Below are 26523 nucleotides of genomic sequence, written 5' to 3' on the forward strand. Positions count from 1 at the left end.
CCTAGCCACGTGGATCTGCCTGAGGTTGCACCAAACCTTGCTGATCTATTCCAGGCTGCACCATACCAAGTTGACCTGCACCAGGCTGGACCAAACCAGGCTGACCTGCACCAGGTTGGACCAAGCCACGCTGATCCACTCCGGGTTGGACCAAACCACGCTGATCCACTCCGGGTTGGACCAAACCATGCTGATCCACTCCAGGTTGGACCAAACCACGCTGAACTGCACCAGATGGGACCAAACCACGCTGACCCACTCCAGGTTGCACCAAACCACGCTGATCCACTCCAGGTTGCACCAAACCACGCTGATCTGCACCAGGTTGCACCAAACCACGCTGATCTGCACCAGGTTGGACCAAACCACGCTGATCCACTCCAGGTTGGACCAAACCACGCTGAACTTCACCAGGTTGGACCAAACCACGCTCATCCATACCAGGTTGGCCCAAACCACGCTGATCTGCTCCGGGTTGGCCCAAACCATGCTGATCCGCACCAGGTTGGCCCAAACCACGCTGATCCGCACCAGGTTGCACCAAACTATGCTGAACTGCACCAACTTGTGCCAAACCACTCTGATCTGCACCAGGTTGTACTCAAAACCACGCTTGATCTGCAATTCAGGCTGAAACAAACCACGCTGATCCACTCCAGGTTGGACCAGACCAGGCTGATCTGCACCAGGTTGTACCAAACCATGCTGATCCACTCCAGGTTGGACCAGACCAGGCTGAACTGCACCAGGTTTTGCCAAGGCATGCTGAAGTGAATCAGGTTGCACCAAACCACGCTGATCCACTCCAGGTTGGACCAGACCAGGCCGAACTGCACCAGGTTGTACCAAACCACGCTGATCCACTCCAGGTTGGACGAGACCAGGCTGAACTGCACCAGGTTGTACCAAACCACGCTGATCCACTCCAGGTTGGGACTTTCAAGACCAGGCTGAACTGCACCAGGTTGTACTCAAGACACTTGTGCTAAACCTCAGGCTGTACCAAAACCACGCCTGGATCCACTCCAGGCTGATCTAAACCATGCTGAACTGCACCAGGTTGCCCCAAACTACTCTGAAGTGCACCAGGTTGTGCCAAACCATGCTGATCCATTCCAGGTTGGACCACACCATACTGAACTGCACCAGACTGGACTAAACCTTGCTGATCTGCACCACGTTGCACCAAACCAAGCTGATCTATGCCAGGCTGCACAAAACCATATTGGTCAGCTCCTAGCTGAACCAAACCACGTTGATCTATACCAGGTTGGACCAAACTACGTGGATCTGCACCAGGCTGTACTAAACCATGTGGATATGTACCAGGCTGTACCAGTCCAGGTAGATACACATCAGGCTGTATCCAGCCACTGGGAAATGCACCAGATTGTATTAAACCATGCTGATCCATGCCAGGCTGTACCAAACCAGGTGGATATGCACTAATCTGCACCAAACCATGCTGATCTGCACCAGGTTGGACCATGCCAGGCTGATCTACACCAGGCTGTACCAAGCCACCCTGACCTGTGCCAGATTGGACCAAACTATACTGATCTCTACCAGGTTGGGCCAAACCAGACTGATCCATTCCAGGCTGGACCAAACCATGCAGATCTGCACCAGGTTGGACCATGCCAAGCTGATCTACACCAGGCTGTACCAAGCCACCCTGACCTGTGCCAGATTGGACCAAATCATGCTGACCTGTGCCAGGCTGGATCAAACGATGCTGATCTCTACCAGGTTGGGCCAAACCAGACTGATCCATTCCAGGCCGGACCAAACCACGCTGATCTGCACCAGGTTGGACCAAGCCAGGCTGATACGCACCAGGCTGCACCACAGCATGCTGAAATCTGCCAGACTGGATCAAATCATGCTGTTCTGTGCCAGGTTGTATGAAGCCAGTTGCTTCCAAACTGGGCTGCACAAAACCTTGCTGATCTGCACTAATTGGCATCAAACCAGGTGATACCAAACCATGCTGGTCTGTAAAAGGTAGAATCAGTCCATGTTGATCTATGACAGGCAATATCAATCCTTGCTGGTCCACTCCAGGGGCTACCAGTCCTTGCTGATCCATGCCTGATATTATAAATCCACGCTGATCCATGCCAAGTGGTTCCATACTGCGTTGGTCTATGCCAGGAAGTACCATACCATGCTGATATGCACCGACTGAAACCAGACCATGTTGGTCTGTGCTAGGTAGTTCCAATCCTTGCTGGTCTCTGCCAGGTACTGATGGTGGCAACATACGTTGCTCATCCATGACAAGTCGTCCCCATTCCTGATCATCCATTTCAGGTGGTGGCACACGAAGCTGACCCATGCTGAGGGGTACCACACCATGTAGGTAAGTGCCAGCATGCACTAATCCCGGCTGATCCATGCCAGTTGGTTCTAACCCACGGCGATCTGACCTTAGATGGACCTGACTCTGGCTAGCAGGCACCCTACTGGGCTGCTCCCTGGCTGAGGTTAAGTCCTGTTGAACTGGACCAGGACGTGCATCTTGTTCATCTCTTTTTGGAAGTGTCGAGGTAAGCTTCTCTCTACTCCTGCGACGATCTGAGTCTGGTTTGAATTGCAGTACAGAAGACTGATGGAGTCGTGGCATGCCAGCTTCATCACGGGTCCTCGGCTGCTGCTGTCTACCAGTGCCAGAGGGGCCCCTGCTTTGTTCCCTACTGATAACGCCCTCAGAGGGGTGTGCTGCGCCACCAGATCCTGATGCAGTCTGATCCGGGCCAAGACCACCGGCAGAATCCAGAGCCTGGTCAATACTTGGTTGCTTGGTAGAGGCTCCGCTTAGAGTCCCATCAGGTGATGTTAAGGAAGTGAACCCTCTGCGCTTAGAAAATCCCATAAGCGTTTCTGAGCCCTGGTTGGAGAGGAAGAAGGAAATCAATAACAGTCAAAATATTCACTATCAGAGCGGGAAGAAAGGAAATCTGGAAGTTCTGACTAGGATGATTTAGGGACCCTGGAGAAAAAAGCCCTCTGGTCCTAAAAGCTAAGCTTGACATAAAGAAACACACTGACAGGAGGCCGAGGCGGGTGGATCACTTGAGATCAGGAGTTCGAGACCAGCCTGACCAACATGGTAAAACCTGGTCTCTACTGAAAATACAAAAATATTAGCCAGGCTTGGTACTGCACACCTGTAATCCCAGCTACTCAGGAGAATCCCTTGAACCCAAAAGGCAGAGGGTGCAGTGAGCCGAGATCATGCCACTGCACTCCAGCCCGTGCAACACAGCAAGACACCATCTCAAAAATAAAAGAATAAATAAATAAAATGTAAACATGCAAACCGATGGACCCAGAAACTCCACAGATAGGAATTTTCTCTGAATCCTCACCAAAGGATGCCAAGCTTTACATACAATGATGGGGTCTGCAGCATCGTTGATAAGCTATATCATCAATAAGGGACTGAGATATTTCTGGTCACCAATACAGTAGATGCTATTAATCCATGAAAAGAATGAACCACTTCCGTTTCCAGCCAAGATGAAGTAACAGGGGCTGGATTTACCCTCCTGTCCGTAACAAGAAAAAACAAAACTGAGGCTGGGTGCAGTGGCTCACGCCTGTAATCCCAGCACTTTGGGAGGCCAATGTGGGTGGATCATGAGGTCAGGAGTTCAAGACCAGCCTGACCAACATGGTGAAGCCCCATCTCTACTAATAATATAAAAACTAGCTGGGTGTAGCAGCACATGCCTGTAATCCCAGCTACTTAGGAGGCTAAGGCAGGAGAACTGCTTGAACCCGGGAGGTGGAGGTTGCAGCGAGCCGAGATAGCGCCACTGTACTCCAGCCTGGGTGACAGAGCGAGACTCTGTCTCAAAAACACAAAAACAAAAACCAAAAAAACCCCAACAACAGCTGTGAAACAGTGGTTTCCTAGACACCGGATATCAAGTTATGAAGGACAGTAATCCCCAAGAGGTGGAGACATGAAAACTGGGAACCCTGCATCACCCCGGCTTTCTGCCTCGCTGGCGCTTCCAGACTGCAGTGCAGGGAGGGGGAATTGAGGTGGAGCCCAGCAGACTCTCTGAGTTGAGGAGACAGAACTGAGCATTCAGGGAGATTCAGGCAACTGAAGGTCACAGGATAGAGTACCAGAAAGAAACGAGTTATCCAGGCGTGGTGGCTCATGCCTGTAATCCCAGAACTTTGGGAGGCTGAGGCAGGTGGATTACCTGAGGTTAGGCGTTTGAGACCAGCCTGGCCAACAAGGCGAAACCCTATCTCTACTAAAAATACAAAAATTAGCCAGGCATGGTCGCACATGCCTGTAGTCACAGCTACTTGGGAGGCTGAGGCAGGAGAATCACTTGAACCCAGGAGGTGGAGGTTGCAGTGAGCTGAGATCATGCCACTGCACTCCAGCCTGGGTGACAGAGCATGGCTCTGTCTCAAAAAGAAAAATTAATCAGAAAGAAGGGAGACGACAGAAAGCCCACTCCAGAGCTCTGTGGAGGTTCCCCTCCGAGTGATTGGCACACATTTGATGGGCACATGCATGTGGGAAGACGTCCCAAGATTGGGGAAAGAACCATCTGCAGGGCTTGAAGAAGCAGTGCCCCGACTGCCATGGGGCTGGGAATAGTGCCTGTTTTGATCAACCAGTTTGGCAAAACTCATCATTCAAGTAGCACAGAGCAGAGTGTACTCAGAAAAGTGTTGCCTCAGAAGTGGAGAATAATCAGCCCTAGACTGAACACACCTAAGGGCCCACCTAACAAATCATGAAATCATAAAAGCAAGGCCTGAAACAATCAAACTGTTTTTAAGTAGCTGTGTACTTGGGGAAAAAGGCTCAAGAAAATGTGGCTCACACCTGTAATCTCAACACTTTGGGAGACCAACGTGGGCGGATCACCTGAGTGTAGGAGTTCGGGACCAGCCTGGCCAACATGGTGAAACCCTGTCTCTACTAAAAATACAAAAATTAGCCAGGCATGGTGGCGCACACCTGTAATCCCAGCTACTCAGGAGGCTGAGGTAGGAAAATCGCTTGAACCCGGGAGGCGGAGTTTGTAGTGAGCCGAGATTGTGCCACTGCGCTCCAGCCTGGGGGACAGAGCAAGACTCCATCTCAAAAGAAAAAAAAAATACAAAAATAGCTAACATCCGATGCAGGAAAGGAAAAGTCACAATGGCTGGCACTCAATCAAAGATTGCCAGGCATACAAAGAGGCAGGAAGACATGACCCATAATGAGGAGATAACTCAACCAATTGAGACCAACTCAGCACTGGCATCTGTGTTAGAATTAACATAGATGGCTATTAAAACAGTTATTGGGCCGGGCGCGGTGGCTCAAGCCTGTAATCCCAGCACTTTGGGAGGCCGAGACGGGCAGATCACGAGGTCAGGAGATCGAGACCATCCTGGCTAACACGGTGAAACCCCGTCTCTACTAAAAAATACAAAAACTTAGCGAGTGATGGTGAGCCTGGTCCCAGCCCTGGGAGGCTGAGGGCAGAATGGCTGAAGTAAACCGGAGGCCCGGAGGCAGGCAGTGAGCTGAATCCGACCACTGCACTCAGCCTGGGCGACACAGGCCAGACTCAGTCTCAAAAAAAAAAAAAAAGAAACAGTTATTATGGCTCCACACACTGGCTTTGCCTTTAAACACAGGGTCTCGCTGTCACTCAGTCTGGAGTGCAGCTGAAATCACAGCTCCTGCAACCTTTAACTCCTGGGCTCAAGCAGAAGCCTCACCCTTCAGCCTCCCAAGTAGCAGGACTACCCAGGAGTCTCCATTTTTTTTTTTTTGGAGACAAGTCTTCTGTTGCTTGAGCTGGAGATGCAGTAACTGATCTCCGACTCGCCCAAACCTCAAGGTTAAGTACTCAGCCTCCTGATGGTTGGGATCACGGAGCCGCGCCACCATGCCTGGCTAATTTTGTTTTAACAACAATGAGGTTTCTGCGTAGGCCAGGCTGGTCTTGAACTCCTGACTTCGGTGATCCCATCCCGCCTGTTCAAAGTGCTGGGATTACAGGCATGACCGTGCCCACGGCCTTCTGGCTAATTTTGCGGGGCGGGTCACTCTGTCATGGTACAGATGCAGTAGCGTGATCTGTTACTGCAGCTCTGTCTCCCGGCTCTCATTCTCCTGCCTCGGCTTCCTGAAAATGAACTAGCGCCCTCCCACTATGCCCGGCTATTTTTTGTATTTTAGTAGAGATGAGTTCACCATCGTGCTCAAGATCAGATGTGATCTCCTGACCTTGTGATCTGCCGCTCTGTGCCTCAAGTGCTGGGATTCTGGTATATTCCATGCCTGGTCCTTCCTACTGGCTAATTTTTTAAAATATTTTTATGAGAAAGAGTCTTTGCTATGTGCCCAGGCTGACCTCAAACTCACCGATCTCCAGCAGTCTTCCCTCCTCAGTCTCCCAAGCACTGGGATTGGGGACGTGAGCTGCTACCCACAGATATAGCTAGAATTCTTTCTTTCTTTCTTTTTTTTTTTTGAGATGAGTCTTGCAGTGTCACCCAGGCTGGAATGCAATGACTTGATCTTCGGTTTGCAGCCTCTGCCTCCTGAGTCAGCATTCTCCTGCCTCCAACCTCCTGAGTAACTGGGATTACAATTTTGCTCCCTATGCCAGTTAATTTTGTATTTTCATGATAAGGCGGTTTCTGTGTTAGTCAGGCTTCGATGAAACTCTGACCTCATGCCTTCCCAAAGGGTTCAAATTACAATCATGAGCCCGCAGCTAATAATATCTCTCTTCTTATGTTCAAGGTAGGGACATATATTTTTTAAAGTCTGAATTGAACTAGTAGGTGGACAGGCACAGGCTCCAAGTGAGCCATGATCATGCCACTGGACTCCAGCCTGGGCAAACTAATTTTTGTATTTTTTTTTTTGGTGAGATGGGTTTTTTCACCATGTGTTGGCCAGGTGGTCTCGAGACTCCTGACCTCAAGTGATCCTGCCCTTCAAGCCTCCCAAGAACTTTGATTGGTGAGCCATGGAAGCCAGCCTTTTTTTTTTTTTTTGAGATGAGTGGCTCTGTAGCCAGGCTGGAGTGCAGTGCATGATCTTGACTCGCAACTCCGCCTCCCGGGGTTCACCTTTCTCCCTGCCTCAGCTTCCCAAGTAGCAGGACCTGAGCACCGCCACCACACCCAGCTAATTTTTTTATTTTAGTAGAGATAGGGTTTCCGTCTTAGCCAGGATGATCTCGATCCTCACAACCTCGTGATCTGCTGCCTCGGCCCACTCCCAGTAGTAACAGGATTACAGGCGTACCACTGCACCTAGCCATAACTAATACCAAAATTTTTTGTAGGCAGGGCGCGGTGGTCAAACCTATCCCAGCACTTTGGGAGGCCGAGATGGTGGGATCACGGTCGAAATCAAGACCATCCTGGCTGTCTGACAGGCTCCCGTCTCTAAAATACAAAACTAACTTGGGCGAGGTGGCGGGCGCCTGTAAGTCCCAGCTACTTCCGGGAGGCTGAGGCAGGGAGAATGACGGAAGCGAGAAACTTGCAGTGAGCTGAATCGGCCACTGCACTCCAGCCTAAGCGGCTAGAACTCAGTCTCAAGCTGCAGATGGGGTCTCAGCCATGTGTGCCCAGGCTGGTCTCAAACTCCTGACCTCAAGCACTTCTCCACCTTAGAAGCCTCCCAAAGCGCTAGGATTAAGGCAGGAGCAACCATGTCCGACTTCTTGGTCTTTTTTTTTTTTTTTTTTTTTTTAAGACAGTCTCCCTCTGTTGCCCAGGCCGGAGTTCAGTGGCAGTCTCGGCTTACTGCAACCTCTGCCTCCTGGATTCAAGGTGATTTCTCCTGCCTCAGCCTCCCGAGTACCTGGGATTACAGGCGTGCCTGCGCCCAGGTAATTTTGTATTTTTAGTAGAGATGGGGCTTCATCATATTGGTCAGGTTAGTCTCAAACTCCTGACCTCAAGTGATCCCTTGCCTCGGCCTCCCAAAGTGCTGGAATTATAGGTGTGAGCCACCTGACCTGAGTGTAGTTTTATTTGGCACGTAACTTTTCAAACTTTCTTTACAGTCTGTCTAAAATGCAGGGATCTTTCCCTTGTGGTAGGCCGTGGTGACGAAGACCCTGGAAATAAAACCTCTGTAGGGGGCCCTTTGCTGGTGGCGTTGGCTGGGCATGCATCTGTGTCTGTCTGGTCGCGGAAGACTAATTGTTTTTCCGATCCCCAACCTACCTTCACCTGAATAAAATCAAGCTGGATATGTTCAAATGGCCCTCAAAGATGAGGCTTAACTTCCCTTTTGGTCTTGACATCCATCCCTCCTGCTGGCTTTGGCCAAGTGGGTTATCAAAACAATCAAGTCAACTTTGAGGGCCATTTGAAAATGTAGACAGAAGCGAGGTGAAGAGTAAAGCTTTTGGCGCCACCAAAACAACCATCTTGAGAACGCAAATATCTGGGGACAAAAGACAACCTGGGATCTCCAGGACGTTTGCTGATTTCAGGGCTCATTCTCAGAGGAAAGCGGCATCAGAAAGATGTTGCAAGAGGGGCCGGGCAACCTCTTTGGGAAGCCGAGGCGGGCGGATCACCTGAGGTCAGGAGATCGAGCCCAGCCTGGACAACATGGTGAAACCCTGTCCCTAGTAAAATGCAAAATTAGCCAGTGGTGGTGAGCCTGTAATCTCGGCTACTCGGGAGACTGAGGCAGGAGAATCGTTTGAACCAGAGAGTGGGTGAACGTTGCAGTGAGCCAAGATTGAGCCACGGCACTCCAGCCTGGGCAACAAAGCAAGACACTGTCTCAAAAAACAAAACTAGACGATATTGCAAGAGGACCCTGAACACAAAAGGAATGCGTTTCAGAAAAAATTAGTCTCTGCTGCTTTTTTTCAAGCAAACTTTTGCATGCCACTATCATACTGTTTTTTTTTTTGAGGCGGTCTTGCTCTGTCAGCCAGGCTGGAGTGCAGTGGCGGGATCTCACTGCAAGCTCCGCCTCAGTTCACGCCATTCTCCTGCCTCGGCCTCCCAAGTAGCTGGGACACACGAAGCCACTGCCCATGCAGCTAATTACTGTGTTGCCACAGTAGAGCGGAGTTTCACTATGTTCTCGATCTCCTGACCTCATGATCAGCCCGTCTCGGCCTCCCCAAAGTGCTGGGGATTACAGGCGTGAGCCGCAGCGTGACCTATCATACTATTTTACCTGAGCAGTACATCTTCTCGGGGTCCAGGCAGCAGACACCTTGAGGCTTGCACACATAGCATAAAGCACCTTCATTTTGCTTCTCCGGAGTGAAAGCATCTCGTTTGATTCATTACCATGTTCTGAACAACTCCAAAAGCAATTGAGGATAACTATAAATATTAAAAGATTGTTGAGAAGCAAGAGAACAAGCTCTCTGGTAGTGGCCAGTTCAGCCCTCGCACAGACCAGGATGAAAGCAGTGGGGGAGTGCCACTAGCCCCAGTTAAGCACATACAGCACACCTGAGACCAATTTGACCTGAGACCAATTTGACCTGCCTGCATGGTTGGTGGAGTCCTTTAGCAGAAACGTAAAATAAGGATTTTGAAACTGGGTGTTAAAGACAGTTATGGGTTTTGGCAGACAGTGGTGACTTTATGGAAACTGTGCGGTGTGCCTGCATCATGAGTGGAGGGCCAGGACTGAGACTGGGTGCAGTGGCTCAATCCCAGCACTGTGGGAAGCCAAGGCTGTCAGACTGCTCGAGACCAGGAGTTTGAGACCAGCCTGGGCAACATGGCGAAAACTCTCTACAAAATATGGCTGGGCATAGTTGCTCACACCTGTAATCCCAGCACTTTGGGAGGCCAAGGTGGGTGGATCACCTGAGGTCAGGAGTTCAAGACCAGCCTGGCCAACACGGTGAAACCCCATCTTTACTAAAAATACAAAAAATTAGCCAGGCGCGGTGGTGGGTACCTGTAATTCCAGCTATTCAGGAGGCTGAGGCAGGAGAATCAGTTGAGCTCGGGAGGTGGAGGTTGCAGTGAGCCAAGATCATGCCACTGCACTCCAGCCTGGGCAACAGAGCAAGACTCTGTCTCAAAAATACAAAATATTAGCCAGGTGTGGTGGCATGCACCTGTAGTCCCAGGTACTCAGGAGGCTGAGGTGGGAGGATCACTTGAGTCCAGGAGATGGAGGTTGCAGTAAGCCCCTATGGTGCCACGGCACTCCAGCCTGGGCAGCAGAGCAAGACTGTCTCAAAAATAATTTTTTTTTCTTTAACATGCCCTAACATTACAACAAATGAGCCAAAATCTTGAACAAAAGTATATGATAGGCCAGGGCGGTAGCTCATGCCTGTAATCCCAGCCCTTTGGGAGGCCGAGATGGATGGATCACTTGAGCTCATAATGAGGGTACTCATTATTTCTAATTCCTGTCATCCTCAGAAATGACAGGAGTCTCATCTGATACCCTTAATGAAAACTGTACCGACCTTTCTAGGACCCCGTTCCCCCCCGCCAACCTCTGTAGCTGTCATGTCCATTTGTCTAGAACTTTAAGGTGTTTGTTCTGAAAAACCATTATTTTGGTTTTAGTCATTATGGTGTGCTGAATATGAGCTCCCAAAGATATCCATATGCCCATCCCCTGAACCTGGGAGCATTACCTTACATGGCAAAAGGGACTTTGCAGGTACAATTAAGGATCTTGAGACGAAGGGAGTATCCCGGATTATCCAGGTGGATGCAGTGATGAAGTCACAAAGGTCCTTACAAGAAGGAGGCTGAAGCTGATGTGGCCAGAACCAGGGGCTGCCGGCCACACTCAGAGGCTGAAAATGACCAGGAAATGGATTCTCCCCCTAGAGCTGCCAGAGGAAACCAGCCCTGCCAACACCTTGACTTCTGCTCAGTGAAACTGGTACTGGCCTTGTGTCCTCCCGAACTGTAAGATAACAGATCTGTGTGGTTTTATTTAAGCCACACAGATCAGTCTCTCGTCATTTGTTGGAACAGCCACAGGAAGCGGACACTGTCCCCTTTTTCCTCCTTAGGCACTGCATTCCAGTTTACCTACTTTTCTTTTTTGAGATGGAGTTCTCGCTCTTGTGACCCAGTCTAGAGTGCAGTGATGCAATCTTAGCTCACTGCAACCTCCGCCTCCCAGGTTCAAGCGATTCTCCTGCCTCAAGCTCCCGAGTAACTGAGATTACAGGTGTGCACCACCACGCCCAGCTAATTTTTGTATTTTTGGTATCAACAGGGTTTCACCATGTTGTCCAGGCTGGGCTAGAACTCTGGGCCCTTAAGTGATCTGCCTTGAGTTCCCAGTGCTGGGATTACAGGCTGGAGCCATCCAGTTACCCTGCCCACCCAGCATCTTTCTGATGCCACTTTCCTCTGAGAATGAGCCTTGAAATCAGGAAACGTCCTGGAGATCCCAGGTTGTCTTTTTGTCCCCAGATATTTGGCGCTCCTCAAGATGGCCATTTGGTGGCACCAAAAGCTTTACTCTTCACCTCGCTTCTGTCTACATTTTCAAATGGCCGTCAAAGTTGACTTGATTGTTTGATAACCATGGCCCAAGAAGCCAGCAGGAGGGATGGATGTCAAGACCAAAAGGGAAGTTAAGCCTCATCTTTGAGGGCCATTTGAACATATCCAGCTTGATTTTATTCAGGTGAAGGTAGATTGGGGACTGGAAAACAATTTGGTCATCTGTACAGTCTCAAAGTGAACCAGATGCACAAAGTCACCACCAGCTGGCCGGGGTCTTGGCTCCGTCTGTAATCCCAATACTTTGGGAGAAGTAAAGCCCAGGAAATGAGATCCGCAGTCAGGATCTCGAGACCTTCCACCAGCTAGGTGAAACCCGTCTCTACTAAAAATACAAGAAATTAGCGAGCGACGAGTGGTGAGGCGCCTGTGATCCCAACTGCTTGGGAGGCTGAGGCGGGAGATGGCATGAACCTGGGAGGGAGGCTGCAGTGAACCCGGATAAGTGCCACTGAACTCCAGCCTGGGCAATGGAGAGCAAGACTCTGTCTCTCAAAAAAAAAAAAAAATATCGCCACCAGCAAGGGCCCCCCTACAGAGGTTTTATTTCCAGGATCTGTCACCACATGGCCAACTAATAAGAAAGATCCCTGCATTTCAAGACAGACTGTAAAGAAAGTTTGAAAAGCTACAAAAGCAAATAACAACTACACTCTTTTCAGCTGCTCTGTTGATCAGTGGGTTGTGGCATAGCGCAAAAAATTGGGTGCCAATATACAGGGCTGGGGGAATGTCAGGGAATAAGCTCTCTCTCCCATTGCTGGTGTAGAGGGGTCTATGTGGAACAGCAGCCATGGAGGCAATTTGCTAATGGCTAGCAAATCGATGCGCCGATCGTTCTAGGGATACATGTTATTCACGTGAATGTTACACCTTGTTCTTTTTTTTTTTTTTTTTTGAGGCGGAGTCTCGCTCTGTCGCCAGGCTGGAGTGCAATGACGGATCTCGCTCACTGCAGGCTCCAGCCTCCTGAGAATTTCCAGCCATTATGCCTAAACCTCCCGGCCTGCTGAACTACAGGTGCCCGCCCGGCTTAATTTGTATTTTTTAGTGAGCGGGTTTCTGACCAACCAGGATGTCTCGATCTCTTTCTCAGTGATCCCACCCGTCTCGACCTCCCAAAGTGCTCAGAGATGAGGCTTGAGCCCTTGGCTTCTATGATTCTTAAGATTGGAAAAAACCATTTAAAATACCTTATCAATGAAGCTTGTGCAAGTATGAACATCCGTGAGGCAAATTCGTGCAACTGTGCCTTGAGGAGAGGTTCTGGGAGCCCCCGGCCCAGGCCCCCACTAGTTCACCGCTTGTGAGGCTCTCCAGCCGTCCGTAATTGCCTGCTCCAGCTCTTCCGTTGTTCTTTCTTCCGGCTCCGGCTTCCATTTGTTCCCATTGTTGAACAAGTTTCCACCCCCTGGGTGTCCCCAAGCTTTAGGGTTGAACTTGGTCAGATCTGGTGGTCCTTCCTTCCTTATTTAAGGGTCCATCCACCCTTCAGGGTGAGCCAGGTAGAGGGAGACAGTCTCTGTGCATGTGAGGCACCATAGGCTGGGCAGGGATGAGACAGATTCCCCTCCAACCCAGGGGCAGAGACTTGAGAGGCAGAAGGCACACACTGCCTGCCCCGGATGGACAAGCCCTGGAAAGAGGGCCAGGCTGAGAGAGGGCCAGCCCCCTGGAGAGCCCCTTCCCAGGAACTGGCTGGTATTACCAGGAATTGTTCCCGATCTTTGAATAGCTTCTCTAGTTCATCAACCCGCTGTAAAATTACCTAGAAGAAGAGTTCAGGAAAGGAGAATGACAGCGGCCCCTACCCATGCACACTCACATGTGCACACACACACTCTCACACTCACACACACATACACTCTCACACTCACTCGCACACACAGTGACTCAGTGCCAGGAGACAAGGAAAGGGGGAATGCGTGTGGCTCTTATGGAAAGGGAGGGTTTCTTCTACTTGAGTTTTTGGGGATTTTTTTGGTTTCCTTTTTTTTTTTTGAGACAGGGTCTCGCTCTGTCACCCAGGCTGCAGTGCAATGGTGCCACCACAGCTCACTGCAGCCTTGACCTCTCAGGCTCAAGCAATCCTCCCACCTCAGCCTCCTGAGTAGCTGGTACTTCAGGCATGCACCACCACAACCAGCTAATTTTAAACACTTTTTTGTAGAGATAAGATCTTGCCATGTTGCCCAAGCTGGTCTCGAACTCCTGGGTCCAAGCAATCCTCCAGCCTCGGCCTCCCACAGTGCTGGGATTACAGGCAGGAGCCCCTGCCTTCTACCTGGTTTTTACCTGGCCAGTCAGCCCAGGCTCCTGGGTCTTTCCCCAGCCAAGTGCAGGAAGGGAAGTGAGATGCAGTGGGGGGCCTGGCTGGTAGCATAGTAAGAGTAAGTGCTGTTGCAGGGACGGGATCCTCTGGTCCTGGGATTCAGTTTGCTCCAATCCACTCATGAAAGCCTGTAGGATGAGGCCCACCTTGCCTTGCAGGTGGTGCCAGGTACCTCAGCAGTAGCTGAACATGGGTGCTATCTAAAGAGAAAAGCACCTCAAAAGAACCAAAGCAAATCGCTATAACATAAGGTGCTTACTATCTTATTTGGGGTTAAGAAAGAATATATTAATAAAAATAAAACTTGTTTTTTATAACTTTTGCAAACTTGTAGAATCTAAGATTAGCTAAAAATTAAAAGGCCAGGAGCAGCAGCTCTTGCCTGTAATCCCAGCACTTTGGGAGGCCGAGGCAGGAGGATCACTTTAGGTCAGGAGTTCGAGACCAGCCTGGCCAACATGGTAAAACCCCATCTCTACTAAAAGTACAAAAATTAGCTGGGTGTGGTGGTGTGCACCTATAATCCTAGCTACTAGGGAGACTGAGGCAGGAGAATTCCTTGAACCCAGGAGATGGAGTTGCAGTGAGCCAACAACGCGCCACTGGACTCCATCTGGGTGACAGAGTGAGACTGTCTCAAAAAAAAAAAGAAAAAGAAAAAGAAAACAAAAAAAAACCCTACCACACTTTAAAGTTTGAAAAGGAAAGCAAACTTGCTTCCCAGAGCAAAAGTGAATTGGTGCTGGGGTCTCGAGACCTGGGGTGATATGGCAGGAGGGCATGAGCGGCCAGGGCTCCCCTGCTGGGGCTTGGCCTCTTCCTCCTGCCTCTTCCCAGCCTTTTTCCCCTCCTGTCTCTTGGCCTCCCTGTCCAGCTGCCTTCCTAGTTGCTTCTGCTTTTTCTTTCAGGACCAACCTAAGGTGGCTCTGAGACATGCACGTGTCTATTACCTCCCGGTGCTGACCTGCGTTGCTTCCTGCTGTTCACTGGATAATACTTGTGCTCAATGATTATATGCACTTGTCCCTCCAAGAAAACAAAAGTCCAGTTGAAAGTAGGGCTCAGTGGCTCATGCCTGTAATCCCAGCACTTTGGGAGGCCAAGGCGGGCAGATCACTTGAGGTCAGGAGTTTGAGACCAACCCTGCCAACATGGTGAAACCCCATCTCTACTAAAACTACAAAAATTAGCCGGGCATGGTGGCACGCGCCTATAATCCTAGCTACTCGGGAGGCTGAGGCAGGAGAATCACTTGAGTCCGGTAGGCGGAGGTTGCAGTGAGCCGAGACTGCACCACTGCACTTCAGCCTGGGTGACAGAGTGAGACTCTGTCTCAAAAAAAAAGAAAACAAAAAAGTCCAAGTGAAACTGTCCCCTGCCTGCTGTAGCTTGTGTCATGGCCACATGGAGCTGAGGTCCAACTCTCCATCCTGACTCCCCTTCTCTGGGAGCCTTTGTCCTCAGTGCCTATCTCTTTATGTCTTTATTCTTTTTAAAAAGGGAATTCACTCTAACAATCTTCTGAGAAGTTGTGGGCCCCACTGTGGGCCAGCTCTGATCCTTGGATGTCTGATAAGTGGTGGGCAAACCTCTCTTGTAAACAGGGGCTAGGAAGGAGTGGGGTGGGATGGGGCCACTAGGCTGGAGAGGTGGGGTCCTCAGGCCCCTCCAGCTCGGGGAGGCCCTGCGCCTTTCGGTGGCTTTCTTTTAGGGTTTTCAGGTCTTGCATGACATCTTTTTTTTTTTTCAGACGGAGTCTCACTCTGTCACCCAGGCTGGAGTGCAGTGGCTGGATCTCAGCTCACTGCAAGCTCCGCCTCCCGGGTTCAAGTGATTCTCCTGCCTCAGCCTCCCGAGTAGCTGGGACTACAGGCGCCCGCCACCTCGCCCGGCTAGTTTTTTGTATTTTTTAGTAGAGACGGGGTTTCACTGTGTTAGCCAGTATGGTCTCGATCTCCTGACCTCGTGATCCGCCCGTCTCGGCCTCCCAAAGTGCTGGGATTACAGGCTTGAGCCACCACGCCCGGCGCATGACATCTTAAAGCAGCCCCATGGACTGCAAGATAGAGCATGGGCCACTCTATCTAGCCAGTCGCACTGGGGCCTAGCACCTTCTCGGTCCCCATCCCCTCCGTCCAAACCACCGCTGGCCCCTCCACGATGGGTGGGGACTCGGCTAGGCCTGGAGGGCGGCCTGGAGGAGGGAAGCGGCCTGGAGGAGAGAAGCGGCCTGGAGGAGAGAGACGGCCTGCGCGTGCCTCCACGTGCGCCCTCACCCTGGCAAAGCTGAGCTCCTCAGCGGCGTCCTTCAAGATACTCCCAGTCCGCACCCTATCGAGCACCTGCATGGCCACCTCCTGCTCCTCCGGCCACTCTTGCGAGGCCAGATCGAGCCCACTGGCCTGAGAGAAGCGCTGCACGTGCGTGACAATGCCCTGCATCTGGCTGTCCACGCGCTTGAGCTGCTTGCTCAGGTCCTCCACCTGGCCACCCAGGTCCTTCACTTGGCTCTCCAGTGCTGATGGAGGCACCCGACCTACGCCCCTGCGCTTCTCCCGGGGCGCCCCCTTGGGAGCCTCCTTGGGCGCGGGCAGGTGTGGGGTGCTCAGCGAGCTCCGGGCGGACAGCAGCGAGCGGCTGGGCTCTGGCGACGGGGCCTGGAAGTCGATCCGGGTATTTTGGAGATCGAGGTTCTTGAGCATGGCCACGATGAGCGTGTGCAGGGCCGTGAAGTTGACGGCGCCCACCTCCGGGGTGCCGATGGAGAGGTCCGCCAGCTCCCGGAGGGAGACCGTGGTCGCGGGCGGCATCGTGGCTGTCAAGAGCTGTGCGCTGCCGCGGGGCGCCGACCCACCACTTCCCGCTCACTGCGCGCTGCGCCTTGGGGCCTTTCAGGGGCCCTGCGAGGTCCTCGGGGCGCCCCTGCCCCGGGTCCAGCGGCGCTGGGCGAGTCACTGGGCGGAGCCCCTGCCTCCGAGGAATCCGCGCCTCCGTTCCCCAGCGGGGTCCGCGATGGCCACCCCTCCGCTGTCTGTCGCCGGCCTCGGGTCCCCCAGCTGGAGCCCTGGACTCCCAGTCCCCGTGCCGGCGGACGTCTGAAACGTGGGGGTCCCCGCGTGCCCTGAAGATTCCACTAAGAACACGTCCTCGCTGCGAGCCCCAGAGAGGAAGCAAAGGCCACCACAGGGGTCACAAGGGGAGCCTCGGCAACAAGGGCCGAGGAGGCCTCCCAAGATCCAGCTCGACCCCATCCATCCTCTTAACCTAGAAAGGCCAGGATTCACTCACTCTTGGCGGGGCCACATAAGGACAGAAAGACTTGAGGGTTTCCTGGCAACCATGCTTTGTGTCATCAGCTGCGTCCATTCCACAGTGGTGACCCCGTGTCTAAGGGATGCAGTCCTGGGGCCTTGTTCCCCTGCAGACAGTCCACATATTTCCTTCAATCAAAGGCGAAGCAACTTGGAAAAGACAACCTGCTACTCAGGCAGTTCAAATTAGCCACCGGACGACTATTTGGTGGCCATTTTTTTCTGTGCTGCCATAATTTTTTTTTTTACTTTTGAGACAGAGTTTCGCACTGTCGCCCAGGCTGGAGTGCAATGGCCGATCTCGGCTCACTGCAACCTCTGCCTCCTGGGTTCACGCAGTTCTCCTGCTTCAGCCTCCCGAGTAGCTGGGGTTACAGACACGTGGTACCATGCCCGGCTAATTTTTTGTATTTTAAGCAGAGGCGGGGTTTCACTATGTTGGCCAGGCTGGTCTTGAACTCCTGACCTCAGGTGATCCACCCGCCTCGGTCTGCCAAAGTGCTGGAATTACAGGTGTGAGCCACCAAGCCTGGCCGTTTTTTGAGATCAATTAATATATGGCAGACTGGGCATGAACCCGAGAGGCAGAGGTTGCAGTGAGCCGAGCCGAGATTGCGCCATTGCACTCCAGCCTGGGTGACAGTGCGAGACTCCTTCTCAAAAATAAAATAAATAAATAAATAAATAAATTAATTAATTTTTAAAAACTCACCTGGTCAAGCACCCATGCTTCAGCTCCTTACAAAGCAGGATTAAACAGCACGAGACAAATCTGGTGTTAACAATCGAGGCATGACTTCCCCGTACCAGATTCTTCCCAAAAACATATAAATAAAACTTCCTAACAGAAGCACAGCAAAGCTACTTAAAGAGAACCTATGAGCGTGTACCATGCACGGCCAGCCTCCTCCAAAAGCTCTGCATCTGCAGATTTAACCAACCAGGATTGAACACGTACAGATTCCTGTCATGATTCTCTAAACAATACAGCATGACAACCACTTACACAGGATGGATATTGCCGTAGGTATTATACATCATCCAGGATGTGCATAGCTTATATGCAGATACTACACCATTTTCTATCAGGGACTTGCACATCCATGGGCAGGAGGCTGAGTCCTGAAACCAATCCCCCATGGATTGGAAGGAATAACTGTACTACTTTAACTACTGTTCAAGTTCAGATTTTTTACTTCAGCCTGAGTAGTAGTTTATTTAATTGAAGGATTTTCAATCATCATATTCCAGTAACTTGGTACACAGTAGGCCTTTAAAGGGTTATCAAAATAACTAGTTCTTTGCAGTTTTTTTTTTTTTTTTTGAGATGGAATCTTGCTCTGTCGCTTGGGCTGGAATGCAGTGGCACAATCTCAGCTCACTGCAATCTCCGCCTCTCGGGTTCAACCAATTAATTCTCCTGCCTCACCCTCCCGAGTAGCTGGGATTACAGGTGTGTACCTCCCTGCCAACACCCGGCTAATTTTTGTATTTTTAGTAGAGACGAGGTTTCACCATATTGGCCAGACTGGCAGACTGGTCTCAAACTCCTGACCTCACGTGATCCGCCCGCCTCAGCCTCCCAAAGTGCTGGGATTACAGGCGTGAGCCACCACGCCCGGCCTCTTTGCAGTCTTTTATGCACTTACGCTTTTAACTTAGCTGGGCTAATTTTTGTATTTTTAGTAGAGATGGGGTTTTGCCATGTTGGCCAGGCTGGTCTCAAACTCCTGACCTCAGGTGATCTACTTGCCTCAGCCTCCCAAAGTGCAGGGATTACAGGCGTTAAGACACCATCCCTGGCCTTTTTTTTTTTTTTGAGACAGGGTGTTGCTCTGTCACCCACGATGGACGGCAGTGGTACAATCATAGTTCACTGCAGCTTCAGCCTCCTTGACTCAGGCAATCCTCCCACCTCAGCCTCTCAAGGTAGCTGGAACTACAGGTACACACTACCTATGCCTGGCTAATTTTTGTACTTTTTGTAGAGATGGGGGAGTTTCGCCATGTTTCCCCGGCTGGTCTCAAACTCCTGGGCTCAAGCAATCCTTCTTGCCTCAGCCTCCCAAAGTGTTCAGATTATAGGTGTGAGCCACCACACCCAGCCTATTTTTTTTTTTTTTTTAATTTAGATGTAAAATATAGTATTCAACAAGGATTCAGCTTCAACACTTAGGAAGAGGGCAGAACCTGGGACAGTATGTCCAGCCACAGACCTGACTGCTGTTCTGTCACTGCCATCTAATGAAAAGACCAGCAAGACAACAAATTATTTTATTTGCAACTTCAGAGCCACTCAGATTTCCAGAGGTGGGATGCTATTTTCTAATCTGACATCCTTGGAAGATGTAACAACATGAATGCTTCATTTTTCAATGGCTGTAGGCATAACAATTTCTGAAAGAAAAATACGATTCTCTATAAAAGACTTGAAGTTGATTTGGGAGAGGCCAACTGGATAGTAACAGAGCCACAGGCGCTCAGCTTCCCTAACCAGGTTCAACATCAATACCTCCATTTCCCTGGAGCTGAAACAACTAAATGAACATTATAGAGTTAAGATTTTATGTGCCTTTAACTCCTCTTTAGTATCAATAAGATTTTCAGATTATTTTCAGGAAAGCAGCTAGAACTTTTAAGGATCAGGGCTGATGACAGCAGAGATATAAGGCCATGTTATGACATTTATCCATTAGCTCTGTCTTCTTCCTGACTCTTTCAATCCCTCCCACCCATCAATCCGGGCAGGAGAGACTATCTAACTCCAGGCTGTTTCCAGTCCTCCCTTGCAAGGAAACACTGTATCACTCATGGCACCGCTTTTTCCATGTTCCCCTCAGGAGGCCCAGGGTCCAGACCCTCGTGAAAGTTAGTCATCCACAGTGATGTTTCGGAAAAGGTAGGCCATGGACTCTCCGTTGTGGATTCTCCGAATGGCTTCAGAAAGAATCAAACTGATATCCACAGTCTTTATCTTGGGACACTGCAGCTTCTGAACCTCATGAGGGACAGTATTCGTCACCACCACCTAGTCACACAGTGATGGAAAACAAACACTGTTACTGAAGTGTGTTTCAAACTGGTTACACAGAAAAGTTTATCTAACACTGAGTCCCCACAGCCTAAGCTCCAAACTACAAAACCTTGTTCCACTGAGTATAGTTTTTATAAACCAAACTTAACTAATTTTATGCAAAGGAAAAGTTACATGGCCTCAGAACAAAAGACGAAAATCTCAGGAATGACATGGTCTCCACACAGAAACAGTGAGCCCCAGTGCTATGCAGAACTCTCAGATCATAAGGGAAGAATTCCAGCCTCAAGAGAAACGCTCCTAGGGTGTCAAATTAAAGTACCCAGGCAAATTGTTATGCAAATAGACACACACAGACTCTCAACATAACCCTCAACTTATGATAGGGTTACGTCTGGATAAACACATCATTATAAGTTGAAAATATTTTAAGTAGAAAATGCATTTAGGCCGGGCACAGTGGCTCATGCTTGTAATCCTAGCACTTTGGGAGGCCGAGGCGGGCGGATCACCTGAGGTCAGGAGTTTGACACCAGCCTGGCCAACATAGTGAAACCCCGTTTCTACTAAAAATACAAAGATTAATCAGGCCTGGTGGCGGGCGCATGTAATCCCAGTTACTTGGGAGACTGAGGCAAGAGAATCACTTGAACCCGGGAGGCAGAGGTTGCAGCGAGTCGAGATTGGAACACTGCACTCCAGCCTGGGTGACAAAGACTCCATCTCAAAAAAAAAAAAAAAAAATGCATTTAATACACCTAACCTACTGAACATCATTAACTTAAATATGCCCAGAACAGTTACATTAGACTGTAGTTGGCAAAATCATCTAGGGCAAAGGCTTTCATTTTATAATAAAAGCTACTATTTTAAAATAAAGTGTTGAATACCTCAAGTAATTTAACGAATACTACACATTACATTGTAATTGCGATGGTTTTGCATCATCATAAAGTCAAAAAATTCTAAGTTGAACCATGGTAAGTCGCAGACTATCTGTATTCCTAAACATGTATCTGTCCCAACAAACTGCTAGCTGGCAAAAGTTAGAAAAGCTATAGACAGATTAAGCAATTTAGTATTGACTGAATCTTATTCCCAGAAAACACAGCAGCAAATCTTGGCTCAAGATTTAGAAGCAGCCCAACCTCATCTACGGAGGATTCCTCAATCAGGCGGGGGGCCTCTGCAGACAGGATGCCGTGGGTGGCCATGACATAGATCTTGTAGGCGCCTCTCTCTTTCAGGATCTCCGCGGCAGCAACAAAACTCTCCACGTCGTCAATAATGTCATCCTGGGAGGAGAACAGAGTGAGCTGGTAGGCAAGAAAACACCCTCTAGCCCAGACTGTCAATGCACACACTGCTCTCCTCTTTCCTGCACTCAGTTTCAGAGGATTTCCGATGGAAATTCAGAGCTGTGTGCCTAGGTCAAAGACTGAGCATCCAGAAATGGTAACAGAAGTACCTGACAGTACCTTGTGTGTCTGTCAGAGGAGGGCGCAGCCAAGCGCCTGTGACGTCACGGCTGGAGCTGAGGACTGCCAACACTCACTTTCCTGTTTCACATTTCTGGTGAATCCCACATAGCCAGCGTTCCATTTATTTTTTTTTCCAAATAGAACGTGACATGAGAAGAAAACTGAAATAAAGTGTGCTACAGCAAAGGACTCGTGACCCACTAGTCAGCAGATATTTAGAGCTGGGAAAAAAAAAACTATGTCAACATGCAGAACGAGTCTGCACGGGGACATCCATTCTTAGTCGTGAAAATGGAACAGCTCATCTTCGGTTCATCTTTCGGCTCTAATGCTCAAGCATGATTAGGTGAGCTGGTTTAAAGAACCTAGAATCCACATGATGAAGGTGAAGGTGCTGAATTTTCTCATGGGAGTACTGTGCTCATTTCCTATCTGTAGGTTATACTTTGATGTGTGTTCACCTGGATAGAGGGTTCTGCCACTTGGCACAAGGGAGTTTGGGTGAGAAAGGATATGTGGATCCATTTAGATCATCGTTCCTAGAAATAGAGTCCCAGAGTGGACAACCTACTGACCAAGAGCCAGGAGTGTCACCTCTACAAATGGATGACACATAACCATACCACGATGATTGCGATGCGGCCTCCAACATCTCCAACTACAGTTATCGGTGGCTTCTCTTTGGCCATCATCACTAGCAAAACAAAACAAATTACAAGATCTCAGTCATTCATGTATCACTAGAGAAATGTAATCATAACCTCATTCCCTGGAAATGGTGGCACAACCACTATACAGGCAAAAAACAAACCAACCACGCAGATTCCCCCTCCATGAATCTGCAATCTCTCAGAAACAGCAGCATTGGCCAAAAGAAATAGAAGGCACGCCATACATGTTACTTTGAATTTTCTAGTAGCCACATTAAAAACAGATTATGTAATTCCCAAAATATTATAATTTCAACATGTAACTGATATAAAAATGTATGTATGTATGTATGTATTGAGATGGAGTTTCGCTCTTGTTGCCCAGGCTGGAGTGCAATGGCACGATCTTGGCTCACTGCAACCTCTGCCTCCTGGGTTCAAGCAATTCTGCCTCAGCCTCCCAAGTAGCTGGGATTACAGGCATCCGCCACCACACCCAGCTGAGTTTTGTATTTTTAGTAGAAACGGGGTTTCTCCATGTTGGTCAGGTTGGTCTCAAACTCCTGACCTCAGGTGATCCACCTGCCTCAGCCTCCCGAAGCGCTGGGATTACAGGCGTGAGTCACCACACCCAGCCTGATATAAAAATTTATTAATGAGATGTTTTACACTTTTTTTTTTCCAGAGGGGATCTTGCTATATTGCCCAGGCTTGTCTCAAACTGGACGCAAATAATCCTCCTACCTCAGCCTCCCAAAAGTGCTAGGATTACAGGCATGAGCCACCACACCCAGCCTTACACTTTTTTCCTATCAAGTCTTCTCTACTTGGTGTGTGTTTTATACACACAGCACTTCTCAGTTGAGACGAGCCCGGTCTCAGGAGCTCAGCAACCAGCACAGTGCACAGCACAGCTGGGAAGACAATGAACCAGCACAGCATGGAAGATTCTGCCACCACGGAGAGGCTGCACCGCAATGCCGTGCAGACAGAAACCCCACTCTCATGGAGGCTGGCGGAGACAGTCAGAAGGAATGCTGCTCTGCAGAAAGCGAAACTGCGAAAGGCTGCCAGATCATGAGATGGCTTTATGTTACTTTCTTCCAAAGTCACCTTATTTGGACAGTGTAACCTTACTATCAGATAACTGCACTACTGACATAATCAGAGTTTCCTCAAAATCAGGAACTTGAAGACAATAACTCCAGGCCCATCATCTTTTCCTGATTTAATTAGTGCTTAAAGTAGAGACTCTTATCTGACTACAAAATCTGCATCTGAAGAAAGGCTATGAGTGTACAAAGGAAACTACAGGATAAAGAAAGGAAATAAGATTTTATCCTCAAAAGGAGGTCAGTAAACAGAGAAGAAAAACAAAGACTATTTCAGAAGAATAGGCTAAGTATTCCTCCTTTAAACTTTGTTATTATTCTGAAATATTTATTAGGCTAGTAGTGGGGGAAGCGAAAGAGAATAAAATCCACGGTAACAGAGTTTAGTAACTACCAAAAAACAATTTTGGCTGATTTCCACCAGTAGGCACTGTGTACCTCAAAGAACAGGTGTTTTTCTCTGTATATTGGCAAATCAGCTGAGCTGAAATTCAGCACTACTTTATACATCTCGACAGACGTGTATTTCCTGATTTCACATCGTAGAAACAAAGACAACTTCTTGAATTTGGGCAAGAAAAGAAGACTTTGTATATAAAATCACTTAAAATGGGGGGGAGGGGGGTTTCAAACCACCACCATTAGGAGCAGCTTCCTGAGATTCTGTTTTTAAACCATGTAAATAGACAGTTATGTTGACCTATCCGTTTTGTTTTTTTTTTTTTTTTGAGACAGATTCTCACTCTGTCTCCCAGGCTGGAGTGCAGTGGCATGATATCAGCTCACTGCAACCTCCGCCTCCCGGGCTCAAGTGATTCTCCTGCTTTAGCCCCCTGAGTAGCTGGGATTACAGAGCACGCCACCAGCTGGGTAATTTTTTGTATTTTTAGCAGAGATGGGGTTTCACCATGTTGGCCAGGCTGGTCTCAAACTCCTGACCTCAACTGATTGACCTGTCTCGGCCTCCCAAAGTGCTGGGATTACAGGCATGAACCACCGTGCCTGACCAACCTACCCGCTTCTTAAAGAGATGTGGTTCCTTTTCAGCTGGGCGTGGTGGCTCATGCCTGTAATCTCAGCACTTTGGAGAGGCTAAGGCAGGCATATCACCTGAGGTCAGGAGTTCTAGACCAGCCTGGCCAACATGGTGAAACTCTGTCTCTAATAAAAATATAAAAATTAGCCAGGCATGGTGGCACATGCCTGTAATCCTAGCTACTCGGGAGACTGAGACAAGACTTGCTTGAACCCAGGAGGCAAAGGTTGCAGTGAACTGAGATCACACCACTGCACACCAGCCTGGGAAACAGGGCAAGACTCCTGTCTCAAAAAAAAAAAAAAAAAAAAAAAAGAAATATTGCAAGCCAATACCCCTCCATCAAATATCAATGGAAATTCAGCTCTAGTTTGATACAGAAAACATCACAGTATTTGTGTTTACTTTTTTGCAACCCTACCTCCTGCAAAGAACTATTGTTAGTTTTGTACGAAAAACCTAAGCACAGCTAGGAGGGAGGCTAAAAAAGGCTAAAAAGAAAGGCTTCCTGCCCAGTATACTCATTCCCTGCTGAAACTGCCTTTAGGTTCTGGATAAAAGTGAACACATAATTTAGTGGCTGCCACAAAACAGAGACAGACTTTATTACTACAGGGTAGAAAAAAATGACTGGTACCTCACAGGCCAACAGTTTCTGAATAGCTTACCCAAAAAATAAAACATTAAAAATTCCAGTTTTCATACAAGGTCAAGAATAGAGTGCTAAAACTACCCTAAGTTTAGATTCTGCTCTCTCTGTCCGTTTTATCAAACAAAATCTAATCCATGAATAAAATGAATTGTGCAACCTTACTTGTGGCCAGAAATCACTGTGAAAACTACATCAACTGCAGTGAAAATGTCTCCAATTCATCAAATGATTTCCAATGTTTTTATGAAGGAAGCAGGAAGTTGTCTTTTGCTTTTAAAGGTAGCATTTTCCAAGTAAAATAAAGCTGCACTGACAACCCTCCTTACCTTACGAAAACGCTTCCATCACAAGTACAAGCACCTGCACACATGTGCACACGTTTACTCTTTCCTGGGAGCCAATTAACTAAACCTTCCTCTGCTAAAGTAAACAGCAAAAAAGAACTATGAGCAAATTCATTCCTTACCCATTTTGACCTTTGTCTATTTCTAGTTCAATGAAATGGCAAACCATATCAACAAACTGACATTAGAAAGAGATGAGTGGCTGGGCATGGTGGCTCATGCCCGTGAACGTAACACTTTGGGAGGCTGAAGCGAGCAGATCACCTGAGGTCAGGAGTTGAAGACCAGCCTGGCAACATGGCAAAACCACTTCTCTACTAAAAATACAAAAATTAGCCAGGCGTGGTGGTGCACACCTGTAATCCCCGCTACTAGGGAGGCTGAGGTGGGAGGTTCCCTTGAGCCCAGGAGCCAGAGGTTGCAGTGAGCCGAGATTGTACCACTACACTCCAGCCTAGGTGACAGGGCGAGACTCCATCTCAAAAAAAACAAGAGGCCGGGCATGGTGGCTCATGCCTGTAATCCCAGCACTTTTGGAGGTCGAGACGGGCGGATTACCTGAGATCAGGAGTTTGAGACCAGCCTGGTCAACATGGTGAAACTCTGTCTCTACTAAAAATACAAAAATTAGCTGGGCGTGGTGGCACACACCTGTAATCCCAGCTACTTGGGAGGCTGAGGCAGAAGAACTGCTTGAGCCTAGGAGGTGGAGGTTGGAGTGAGCTGACATCGTGCCACTGCACTCCAGCCTGGCCGACAGAGCAAGACTCTGTCTCAAAGAAAAAAGAAAAGAAAAAAAAAAAAAAACAGTCAGGCGTGGTGGCTCATGCCTGTAATCCCAGCACTTTGGGAGGCCAAGCCAGGTGGATCACCCTGAGGTCAGGTGTTCGAGACCAGCCTGACCAACACAGAGAAACTCCATCTCTACTAAAAATACAAAATTAGTCAGGCGTGGTGGTGAATGCCTGTAATCCCAGCTACTCGGGAGGCTAAGGTAGGAGAATCACTTGAACCCCAAAGGCAGAGGTTGCAGTGAGCCAAGTTC

General features: G+C 49.1%; 3 protein-coding genes across 7 annotated transcripts in view; all 3 read right to left on the minus strand.

Moving 5' to 3' along the window:
* Positions 1 to 45: 45 nt before the first annotated feature.
* LOC116270972 (glutamine-rich protein 2-like) lies at positions 46 to 12870 on the minus strand. The gene is made up of 4 exons (XM_031656974.1): positions 12828 to 12870; positions 1004 to 2890; positions 702 to 890; positions 46 to 618 (listed from the first exon to the last, which is right to left on the minus strand). Exons 2-4 carry the CDS (start codon positions 2873 to 2875, stop codon positions 46 to 48), a joined length of 2634 nt encoding a protein of 877 aa, XP_031512834.1. The 5' UTR covers positions 2876 to 2890; positions 12828 to 12870.
* Positions 12871 to 12994: 124 nt separating this feature from the next.
* On the minus strand, positions 12995 to 17465 carry LOC116270973. The gene is made up of 2 exons (XM_031656975.1): positions 16135 to 17465; positions 12995 to 13294 (listed from the first exon to the last, which is right to left on the minus strand). Exons 1-2 carry the CDS (start codon positions 16666 to 16668, stop codon positions 12995 to 12997), a joined length of 834 nt encoding a protein of 277 aa, XP_031512835.1. The 5' UTR covers positions 16669 to 17465.
* Positions 17466 to 19427: 1962 nt separating this feature from the next.
* The window catches only part of PRPSAP1 (phosphoribosyl pyrophosphate synthetase associated protein 1), a 49786-nt gene continuing 42690 nt past the window's right edge, over positions 19428 to 26523 (minus strand). For all 5 annotated transcript variants that reach the window (XM_031657786.1, XM_031657790.1, XM_031657789.1 and 2 more), the window contains 3 exons: positions 22308 to 22378; positions 21352 to 21498; positions 19428 to 20197 (listed from right to left, as the gene is read on the minus strand). In XM_031657786.1, the coding sequence (XP_031513646.1) occupies positions 20039 to 20197; positions 21352 to 21498; positions 22308 to 22378 (377 nt within the window). In that variant the 3' untranslated portion in view covers positions 19428 to 20038. The remainder of the gene's footprint in view (positions 20198 to 21351; positions 21499 to 22307; positions 22379 to 26523) is intronic.

The sequence above is a fragment of the Papio anubis genome, chromosome 17, assembly GCF_008728515.1.
Source record: "Papio anubis isolate 15944 chromosome 17, Panubis1.0, whole genome shotgun sequence".
In the NCBI taxonomy this organism is placed as follows: Eukaryota; Metazoa; Chordata; class Mammalia; order Primates; family Cercopithecidae; genus Papio; species Papio anubis.